General features: G+C 34.7%; 1 protein-coding gene across 1 annotated transcript in view; it reads right to left on the bottom strand.

Moving 5' to 3' along the window:
* The window catches only part of VPS50 (VPS50 subunit of EARP/GARPII complex), a 127,887-nt gene that overhangs the window by 25,036 nt on the left and 90,729 nt on the right, over positions 1-12,122 (bottom strand). The window contains exon 21 of the mRNA XM_017525102.2: positions 794-915. Coding sequence (XP_017380591.1) covers positions 794-915 — 122 coding nt within the window. The remainder of the gene's footprint in view (positions 1-793; positions 916-12,122) is intronic.

The following is a 12,122-nucleotide window of genomic DNA, read 5'->3' as shown; positions in this document are numbered from 1 at the left end:
AGAGACGGGGTTTCACCATGTTGACCAGGATGGTCTCGATCTCTTGACCTCGTGATCCACCCGCCTCGGCCTCCCAAAGTGCTGGGATTACAGGCTTGAGCCACCGCGCCCGGCCGAAATTTGCATTTTTTAAAAGATATGAAATATAAGTAATATTATTATGTATTCATAGGACTCAATGGAATGTTTTTACACAGAAAGCTGTCAAACGTCTATGAAAACCACATAATTAATTTTAAAGTATTAAATTAGTTACCTGCCTAATATTGTGTTATTTTCTGTGAGTAGGAGAAAAAGATATATTCAATAAGAGCTTTGGAAACACATAAAAGAGGTGCAGAAAACATTAATTCTGGGGAAGACAGATGGCTGGGTCAGTTCAGATTTTCAATTATTTTAATAAATATTTTTCATTATCTTCTAAATGTATTAGTGACTGCTAAGGCTGTTATCCAATATTTAAAATGTCTCATTTACTGTTTCGTATTTTACATGGGCAAGATTTAAATAAAGCAGCCTGCACATTTTTCATTGCCAAAATATCTCAAGGTTAAAAACAGATGTTGTACTTTTTCTGCCAAAAATTTGAATGTGTTCATCATACCAAAGCTTAAAATTAATATATAAATAAAGTAATAAGGCAAACAGAAAGCTGATATCAATAATTTTATATTCGATGCATAATCTGCAAAATAATGTTTCTGTGTATCTTCTACAGAGAGAATGAAAAACTTTAACACATATAAATTAAATTTTAAAACAAAGATTTTTTTCCCTCTAAAGGTGGACTTACTGAATCATTCCGACCAAAAAAGGTATATATTGCATACAAGTAATAATCAAATAGTTGAGACATGAAATGAATAACATCAAAGGCAATTGGCTTAAGAATGTTCATCATCTGCATATATTTCCCTGAAAAGAAAAAAGAATCAAAAATTAAGTAAAACAAAATTAAAATATGTTAGTCTATAATTTAAAAAAGACAGTAAAATTACTAAAATGTTTTAATATAATGAAATATTGCACTCCTTCACACTAGCCAAGTCTCACGTACTCAGTAGTCACATGTCGCTAATGGCTACTGTATTGGACAGCATAGATAATGAACAGTTCTATCATCTTTGAAAGTTATATTAGAGAGTACTAACATAAATAATACAATAATATTTTCCTCTTACTACACTTTCCTGTTTCCCAAATTTTTATGGAACTCTTATACCCTTCTACAAATGACACTGTACAAACAAACAACACCAGTTCTCTTTTCTAGGAGTTTCCATTTCAAATAATTTCTTGGAAAATGTGTAAGTTTAATAGAGTAAAATACAATATATTTAAGAAAATATTTATTTTTCATAAGTTTATACACACATAGCACAAGCAGAAAAGCAAGAGGAGAAATGATACATGCAAGGGACTGCCCATTCCCCTGAATCGTAGCCCTGTGAAATCTTGTGTCAGAGGCCAAGAACATTTCTTTATTACTGTATCATTCAAAAGCTCAATATCCACAAAATGCAAAAAACATATCTTTCTCATTCCTTTTTTTGGAAGATGCCAGTATTTCATTCCTTTTCCTCTACATATACAATCAGATATAGTCACAGAAAAAAAAAAAAAAACCATAAATCAAACTTCTGCATTTACAAACTTGCTAACGTATTTGAAGGATTCGTTAGAGATGAGATGAATCAAATAACTACAAGTCCACAATTCTGTTTCTTTTATATGGGAAACAATAGGAAAAGAAGCATATCTAGTAAAAATGCTCTATACCTTCTTCTGCAGAGGATCTTAAAACAGGCCATGTGCTTAGTTTCCAAATAAGCCAATAATTCAGGTGCTGTCTCTACTTCACATAACTGCTATAATTTTAAATTGGTACTATTAAAGACACCATGACTCAAGAGAAAACACATTTACTGCAGTACAAGAAATGACGAATGTACTCTAATGGAAATGTCTACTATCAAAATCATTTCTTTAAGAACTCAGTACATCTTTCTTAATCTATGTGGGAAATGATTTTAAATAACAGTCAGATGGTCAAGAAGAGAAACACAAACACAAATACACATCAAAACAAAGTAAAAACCACTCAACTCAGATTTTATTCTTATTCCTATTTAAAAATTCTTCTGTTTCAGAATCATCCTTTGCAATTATTTCACACAGTCAGACATATTTTTGAAAAATCCCATTTGAAAAATATTTGAAATATACTGCTCCTAAAACACTCTGGATCCTTATGCAGATTATTTTCTCAGTTACAAAACAAGCTCCAGCTTGTTAACATATAAAATAATGCAACACTGTGAAGAAAAAATATTACATTACTCAGTTTAAAAAAAAGAAAAACAGAGATAAATAAGTAGAATGAGGTAGAATGCAAATAAGTAGGCTGACATGCATCTAGAATACAAGGTCCTCTCCATTCCCCACAATATTAACCACTGTTTAAATACCTAATATTGAGAAAGGATGTAAAAATGAATTATTCATAGGTAAAGACTCTTTTAAATGTGTATTCAGAAGAAAAAAATACCTGTTCCTTACCACTTTGAAAAGAAAATTAAAACATAAGGATATTAATTTATTCATTCAACAAACACTTTTTGAAGCCTCACTATATACTTTTGCCTTATATTAAGGAACGAGGAATTACATAGAATCCCAGCTGTTGCACCTTAAAAGGCCATACATAGAAGACAATAATCAATAAGCAGACTATCAGTATATTATAGAGTGAAGAGTGAGGACCCTGTCTTTCCAGTTCAAGAGAACAGAACAGGCAGACAGTAGACATTTGGAGGCTTGAGGAGGCATATACGCCTCTGCAGATCTGACTGAATTAAAAGAGAACCTTACAATGAATTAATTCCTTATCTATGAAAAGAAGAGGGTGAGAAGGCAAAGCTGGTAGGTTTGAGCCCAAGAAAATAAAAAATGTCAAAACATTTCTAGACTAGAGGTTGGTAAACTTTTCCCGTAAAGGAAGAGTCGATAGTTTAGGCTTTGCATATCACACAGTCTCTGTGGCAACTATTCAGCTCTGCTGTCTTCTGTTTCAACTGCTCAGCTATGCCACTGTAGCACAACAGCAGCTACAGACAGACAATATTCAAACAAATGAGCATGGGTGTGCCAATAAAACTTTATTTACAAAAACAGGCAGCCGGCAGCTCAAAACATCTGACATCTCTAGATGACAGACAGTAGATGGGAACAGGTTGATGGAAAAACAAAGAAGCCAATAAAACCATAAGAAGGGCATAAAGGAGGTAGAAGCTATTCAGTAGGACAATAACTACTTAGAATCAAGTTGGAACAGCAGGAGTGAGAAACAGGACTGAAAAAGGATCCAACTATAAGTTCACATATGGGATAAACTGTACCACTATTCCTCTCTCCTCTCCAGCAATTAGAGGTGTAGGATGCTAGAATTTACCCACAAAACAAAACAGAAAACTGAGGATTCCTCTCCAACAGAAATGATAAACAAACTAAAAAAAAAAAAAAAAAAAAAAAAAAAAAAAAAAAAAAAAAAAAAAAAAAAAAAAAAAAAAAAAAAAAAAAAAAAAAAAAAAAGATGGGGGGGCAAATGAACTTAAAAAAAATAATAAATTGAAAAGCTAAGGCTTCTACCTCATTCTGGGATTTGGAGTATCTGTCCCCATAAAGGCTGCCAGTAAATCCACCCAAGTCTTTTCCTATTTTCACACAAAGTTCGCAGTCAGAATTTCTACTGAAGAGAAAGAGCCAGCTTGAACATAGTCCTAATTACTCCCAAGAAACCCACAATGGCTATGTAAGCCTTCTATTTTAAATCTAAATAGATAATCAAAAATACTAGGCACACAAAGAAAACTCAGAGTTTGAAAATAAAAAGGAAAGTTGATACCAAAGGAAATAGAATAATTCAAGCTAAAAAAGAGAAATATAATTATGTAGAACTCAGTAAAAAAAAAAAAGAATATGCAAAAAAGTTTAAAGTTAAATTAAGTCTCTTAAAAGGTATGACAAAAGACAATGCTATGGGAAACATCTGAGAAAATAAAGGACCAATTTGAGTAATGGAGGAAATTGTTTTAAAAAGAAAGAACAGAGAAAATAGAGGTAAAAATTATCAAAGAAATACTAGTGTCAGTAATAGCTGAGGAAAACAGGCGCTTTCAGACCAAAAGAGTCCACAAACTATCAAACACACTTAGAGAAAAAGAAATCAGGCACATCAACATAAAATTCTGGATCAAGAAAAAAACATAAAAAGCTTTCAAAGGCAGAGAGAGAAATTCATCTGAGACAGAAGAAAATGCTAGAAGTTCCAGTTCTATACAAAATAATTTTTAATTTACAACTCTGTTCACAGCTAAATTGTCATTCAAGTTAAAGAGCAAAAAAAAATAAATAAAAAATAAAACATTTTCAGACTGACATGAATTCAAAACGTTTATTTCTCATCAGCCTTTTCTAGGAAATAACTAGAAGACAAACTGAAACAGACCAAGAAATTGCCTCCACACTGCTGGCAGTGCTTTCATCACAAGCGCTTCCTTACTGTTGAATGTGTTGCTGTGAGATGTACTACCTTGATAAAAACTTGAATGCATGGTTCTGAAGTGAGCCTGCCTAGTTTAAAAAATGTTATTAGTGGTTCAAGATGTAGTTCAGATGCACTCTATCCTTTACTCCCCCCTTTCAGAGTTCCTCACAGAGAGGGCAGAGTGAGAAGCAGACACAGCAGGCCTTGAAACACTGAAGAAGAAAGTTATCTAATGCAGAATGGATGCCCAGGAAAGGCATCTCTTCCCAAATTACCAATTTTAAGAGTTTACTGTTCCTGCCTCCAAGCTATGTTATATTATTTCTGATCTGTGACTAATTAACTTTGTTTAGGAATGAGAGTTAATGTTCCTGATTTCTTCCACTTGCTGTGAAGCAGGAATGTTAAGAGCCTACTGGCTCCAGGGTAAGACAGCCTGGGTTTTACCACTTATCAGATGTGTTACAATTTATCTCTCTGAGCTTCAGTTACTTGGTATGTAAAATGGATATTGTGAAGAATTCATAAGACAATGCATGTGAAGTCTTAACAAAGCATATGATATGTGTTTACCTAGCATCCGATATACACCTAGAAAATCTTAGCCATTGCTAATAGTTATTAGCTATTGCTAATAATTAAGATAATTATGATTATGAATGCAATAGGAAGAGGTATAGGATGTTACATAAAGGGAACCTAACCTAATCTGGAGATGAGGACAAGTTTCACAGGGCAAGTACTGTTTTAAAGTCTCTAATCCCAAATCTAAACCACAGGGAAGAGACACACAGGGGGACTGGCAAAGAAACCAACCAAGTAGCAGAATGGACAAGAACTAGAAACAAGAGAATGAGCAGTGGTCCTGCCTTAGCCAACTCATCAGTGGGAGACACAGAGCGAAGTGTGGTTAAGACAAGAAGGATGGCCCAGAGGGATTCACAGTTTCAACAGTTAGCCAAGCCACACCTTCTGTGTAGAGGAAGGAATACACAAGTGCTGGAAACGTGGGGGAAAAATTTTTCCCATTATGGATATGACAAAAGAGAAAATGAGTGTCTCCCATATTGAAGAGTTTAAAAATTAAGGTTTGTCAGTTCAACATCTATTGGCTTCCTACAAAAAAGTGAAAAGGACTTGGCCAGGTGCCACATATAGATGCTACAAAAATGATTTAAGACTCTTTTCTCATCTGTAGGAGTTTATAATCTCATGGGACACAAGGAGGAATAGATTCTGAGTTGGAAGCATATTCATTATTCTTATTTTAGTACACTAATTCAAGAAATCATCAATGAATATAAATAGCATATAAAGCCATAACAGTATATAAGATAAACTAGAAAAGCTATATATGAGGCATAAAGGAAAGGAAAGTTGGCTTAGCTCAAGCAATTCAGGAAAAGGTATTGAATAATAACATGAAGACTAGAGTAAAAAATTAACAAATCCATTACCTAAGTGCCTGGCTACCAGTTTTTATTTTTTAAATATTATATCTCAGCCCCCCTAAATCTCCAACATTATTTTCTTATGACACATACTGAAGGATGGTGCTTTTAGGATTATGCTCTCAAAAGATCAGGCTATACATACAGCTAGCAACTCAGAAAATATTTTTAAATGTTAAAAATATCAATTCATGTAAATAATATCTTAATATAATATGCTGTCTTATAGTATTAAAATATAGAAAATTATAGTATTAATGCTTAGAAATATACATATATATTATAATGATATAGCATTATTAATAGTGAGTATAAACAGAAATACTAGAATATAGCTTAAAGAGAATGACAAATTTTTTTCCCTAAGCATTACATATGAAAATACTGTTTCTTAAAATACAACTTTATCATAAAACAAGGTTTTAAATTTTTAAAACAAAAATGTATTGTGATATTTCTGTAAGACTACACTTACGACTTCATTGAACTTTATCCACATATCTGAAATAAGGATACTTTAAAAACAATTTACATTCAAAAAAAAAAAAAAAAACAAAAGAAGCTACCATTTTAATTATCTGTTATGTAATCAAGAATCTTCCTGTTAAATACACATTGTTTTATATTTTAATTAGGAAAATAACATAAAGGAACCAATGGTTCCGAAAGTGAGGTCCCTAGACCAGCTGCATCAACATTACCTGGAAACTTGTTAAAGATGCCCATTCTCAGGTTACACCCTAGACCTATTGAATCAGGTACTCTGGGAGTAGGGGACAGCAATCTGTTTTGTTTGTTTGTTTGTTTGTTTGAGACAGAGTCTTGCCATGTCACCCAGGCTGGAGTGCAGTGGTGCAATCTCAGCTTGCTGCAACCTTGGCTTGCTGCAACCTCTGCCTCTTGGGTTCAAGCCATTATCATGCCTCAGCCTCCCAAGTAGCTGAGATTAAGGAGCACTCCACCATGTCTGGCTAATATTTGTATTTTTAGTAGAGACAGGGTATTGCCATGTTGGCCAGGCTGCTCTTGAACTCCTTAACGTCCTCTCATCTTCCCTTTTTCATTTCTAGCATTGTAACTGGTTAATCACACAAACCTAAAATTTGAGTGATCCCTCATCACTGATTCACCAATCCTGTCTGTTGTATTTCTAAAATCTATCAAATCTGTCGTCTTCTCTCTATTACAATGACCACTGCCATATACAGGCTTATGTCCTCAACATCCCTTGCCTGGGAGACTTCAACAGTCTGCCATCCAGTCTTTGACATTCTCCGGTTTCTCCTTGGCCAAAGTCAATCCTTTATTTACACTTTTTTAAAAACAACAAATCTGCTGGGGTCTCTCCCCTGTTAGAAATCCCTTATGGAGCTTATGTCCAAGCTGTACAGGACAGGCTATGAGGCCCTCTGATACCCGGTTCTTGCCCATTTTTCTTGTCACATCTCCTCTGCTTCTGCCTCCAGCCCCTATCATGTTTCTTACATGCTAGCAAAGTAGACTACTGGGGTCTCTGAATACACCATGTCTTGCACATGTTCTTTCTGTCTCAAATGCCTTTACCAATGTCTGTCTTCATCTATGAGAACCTATTCATCTTTCAAACTCAATTAGGATGTCAGCCCCCACAGTGAGTCAGTCCTTTTACTTGCTACCCAAAAACGAAAGTTAATCATCATTCTTTCGCTCTGCCTCTTTTCTATTTATGCTTACAACAATACACTGTAATTTTTATTTTGTATGTTATTTCCCATGTTGCGCTCCTCAAGTACAAAGACTATGTTTTCTTCATGACTGTATCTCCAACAGCTAGCCTGAAATAAAGTAGTGACTCAAAAAAAATCTGTTGGACTAAAAATGATGAATGCAATATACATGGCAAAAAAAAGAACTAATTTCCTTAATGTTGAAATTAAAACCTATGATTTCCTCATTATATAAAAATGAGCAGTGGATATGAATATATAGTTCACAAGCAAATAGAAATGTCTTTTAAGCATATGAAAAGATGCTTCAATTCATTCATAATTAAATACATTTTTGAAAGAGTTGCCATTTTTAAACTATCAGACTGGCAAGCACCCAAAGCTGGAGGATACACAGTGTTGCTGAGACTAAGAAAAGAACTATCCCCAGATACCGCTGACGAATGGGTAAAGTAACAGAATTCTTTTTGTAAGCCTATTAGCAACCTCATTGATAAACTGGAAGTATCCATCAAAACTGGAAATGTATATATTCTTTGATCCAGCTGGAGGAAGTAGTTATAGGAATTTGTTCTATAGCTCTATCTGTATATGCACAAAGATATTTCTTCAAGGATACTTGCTGTGGCAGTTTGTAGTATGAAAGGACTCAACCTATATGTTTAAAAGTAGAACACGTGTAAATTGTGGCACTTATAATATTGCATCTACACAACAGGAAAAAAGAATGAAATAAATACATATTAAGATAGGTAATACCATAAGATATTTTAAGTGTAACCTTAAGATACTTGAAGTAAAAAAGCCAGATTAAAAACAGTATAGATCATATAATCCAATTTTTTAAAACAAGCAAAAACAACCAAAAAATAGAGGAGAGGATATACATATTAAATATATTTGTACTAACACTAATATTTCCAGAAGAAAACAGTAGAAACTGATTCATTTTGTCTGAGGAAGGAGACTTGGGGCCCAAGGCCTCTGCTTATGCCTTGGGGTATTTTAATTTTTAACCATTTTCAGTCATTACTTTTCTATTTAAAATGCTCAATGATAAAGAGTATTCCAGCAAACTAAACTGCTGGGAAAATTCATCAGTCTGCCATCTAGTATTTCATCTTCCCAATGAAATGAATGTGCCAATGAAGGAGTGGATCTCTCGCCTCCCATGTCTGTGTTCTCTCCACCACATAAGCTGATCTCAGGCATGTTATACCTAAGCATCCCTTAGATGCATATATCCTAGTTTCATTTTAAATACGGATGGATGTGCTAGTATATATATTTTTCTAGCTACTAAAGTAGTAATTTTGTTGTTGTCGGCAGTTATAAGCATGGACTTCGGTAACCTAGCTCCTGCTCCTCAGACCTATCACACCTGCTCCAGTGAGAGCTGCTTCCAGGAGAGAGAACTGTCAATACCAAGGCTATTTTACACTGATAAGACACATTTCCTAAAACTTCTCTTTCTCTATCTGCAAGAAATTATCAGGCCGACAGAATTTTCTCTTTATCTAATACAAGCAAGTGTTCTGATCAGTCCTCTACACTAATGCAAAGCCTCCCTAAGCCTTTCTAATAAATTTAGGTACCACCTGGGGTAACAAAGCCCCATTAACACTTTTTTGTTTACTCTCTGCTAATTATCTGTCAAGTAAATACTACTTGAAAAGGACATTTTAAATATGCCTTTAATATTCTAATTGTGTTTCCCAACTACTCAATAATTAGTTCCTTCATCTTTTCAGGCACCAAAAATTAATCTGTCTATTTACACAACCATACTTCTCCCTTTGTAAGAAGAGGCATTACCTTTGCCAGTTTATAATCTTCAGGCACTTCTATGTGATAACAACAGGGGATGGAACAGTGCATTTACTAGTCAGAGACCCCTGATACAGTGGCTTCCTTAAAGTTCTGTTTGTATATATCTAAAAACTGAAAATAAAAACATCCCAGGGAGAGAGAAAGTGATAGGCATAAAAATCTACTGGGGGAAACTGGGGTGATAATGGCAGCACCTAATCCCAGTCCTAAATGAGAAGATACAAAGTTAAATTGTCATACTTGGCATTGTTTCCTAGTTGCAAGTCTAGCAAAAGACATGGTAATGGAGAAAATTGAAATTACAATAGTCAAATTCTCTTCACAGAGTAAGGCTTTATTCAGGACTGTGCCATACTTTAAAGGCTCCTCAATGTGGCTTTTGTCAGTTCCTATAAACGCACTGTTCAAAAGCAAGGCCCACTATGTTGATCAGTAATCCTCATATAAGAATTTGTTGATACTATCACCTGAATTCAGCACCAGGAGCATACTTCTACCATTATTATAAAGGCCTCTATCTTTTTCTCAGGTAATGAGGATAGTAGAACACATTGTTTCTTCAATTCCCTTATGCCTAGCAAGAAGTTAAGCATTATATTAGATGTCTGCATTTAACATGATATGATAAAGCATGATGTGCTCCCTCCTCAACTTTGTTTCAGCCTTATATTTGATTTGATTATAATGAAAATATGCCTTCAGAGTAAACAGCAACATGACTATCTCCAGCCCCATTTGAACTAGGTAAGGTAAAAAATATAAACAACTGCTTAGATGTGTTTGATTACATTATTTTTCCCAATTCCCTGTAAGAGCATTTTACATCCCTGCCCATTTCCCTTGACTTGAAGTGCTTCCTGCAGCAGAAGCATACTTCTCCCTCCCTCTGTCAAGCCTGACTTGCTTTGGCCATGATGTCAGAGGAAGTGAAGGGTGCCACATGGAAGCAGAAGTTTCAGCAGTCATCACATAGTTTGCTCTTGCTCTTTTCCCCATGTTCCAGATTGGCTGGTACTATTCTTTCAGCCTCTATCTTAGAATGAAGAGACACACAGAGCAGAGGTACAGATAATCAAAAGACAATGTGTATCATGAGTGGAAAATAAAATTTTATGGTTGAAAGTCATTGATGCATCAAGAGTTCCTTGTTACTTCAACATAATCTAGCAAAAGCTGACTACATCTCAAGTAGTGTATTCAGACACTGAAAACTGCTTAGTCTAGAAGGCTAAGGAGGATGACAAGGATTCTGAAAGGTCTGAATTTCTATCAGTGAGGACAAGATAAAGGAGTTGAGCCCCTGAAGCCTGAAAAATTGATTGTGGGGTGGTCGGTATGAGAAAAGGAATGAAAGGATAGCTACCACCACATATCTAAAAAGTGATCACATGGATGAATAGAAGAAAAAGAAAGCACAAACTTATTCTTTTTGCTTCTAAGGGCAGAACTCAGACCAAAAGCTAGAATCACAGAGAAACAGGTTTTGGTTTACCTTAGGGAAGAGATTTCTACTAATGACATCAGTCTAATAATACAATGAGTAGTCTTCCGAACCACTATGTTTCCAGTGACTGAAGTCATGAAACAGAAGCTATACGGCCACCACATATTAGAGACGTTACAGAAAGACAACCAACTTCATGGGAACTTATACCAATGACCTCTCAGCACCCTTGCAATTCTGATTCTCTAAATTCTAGAGAGGTATTTCTGACACTATGTTCAATCAGCTCTCTTGGAGGAAGAAGAAAAGCTAAGTCTCCTGGCAATAATTAGCTATGGAATAGCTTTTTAGAATGTATCCTTTTTTCTGAGCATCATGAAAATGTATACTTTACTTTTCTTCTCAATTCAGTAACATTTTTTGCTCTTTCTAAAGAAAGTGTGACTCCTGAAAAACATTCTATACATTTTATCCTATTCATCAATTAAATTTCAGAATTATCTTAAAGAACACAGACCATTTCAACAGAGCTAATATAATCAAACTAGGCATTAGGTAAATACTATCTCCATAAATAGAATATAGAGATTTTTATGGAAAACCACTAACATTCCTGATTGGAATAATGAAAGTTAATATAAGAAGACATCTCTATAACTTATTTGTCAAATATATAGACTTATTTGTGAGATTGAAAGGCTAAAAGCATATAAGATGTTGAAATACTGATATTAAAAAAATCCACAGCATCCTCAAACCTGAATATTTAAAATGTCATTTCTTCATGTTTGCCTTCTAAAACATCAATAAAGTTCTTATCTATAATAAGAACAACATTTCCTATAATCTGAACATTTGGCCTGTAAATCTCTTATGTCTAAAAATGCCAGAGTCACTATTCACTCTGCTTGACAGAAGACTGTAAAGACCTATTAAACAACTAAGTAGAAAAATATTGTATAAATGTGAAACTGGTACTATCTTATCTTACATGTACCTCTAACCTACCTAAAGAATTTTTCATCACATTGCCGGGCGCGGTGGCTCAAGCCTGTAATCCCAGCACTTTGGGAGGCCGAGGCAGGTGGATCACGAGGTCAAGAGATCGAGACCATCCTGGTCAACATGGTGAAACCCCGTCTCTA

This window comes from Cebus imitator, unplaced genomic scaffold (assembly GCF_001604975.1).
Source record: "Cebus imitator isolate Cc_AM_T3 unplaced genomic scaffold, Cebus_imitator-1.0 Scaffold37, whole genome shotgun sequence".
NCBI classification, from domain to species: domain Eukaryota; kingdom Metazoa; phylum Chordata; class Mammalia; order Primates; family Cebidae; genus Cebus; species Cebus imitator.
This window is presented reverse-complemented; position numbering and strand designations above follow the sequence as displayed.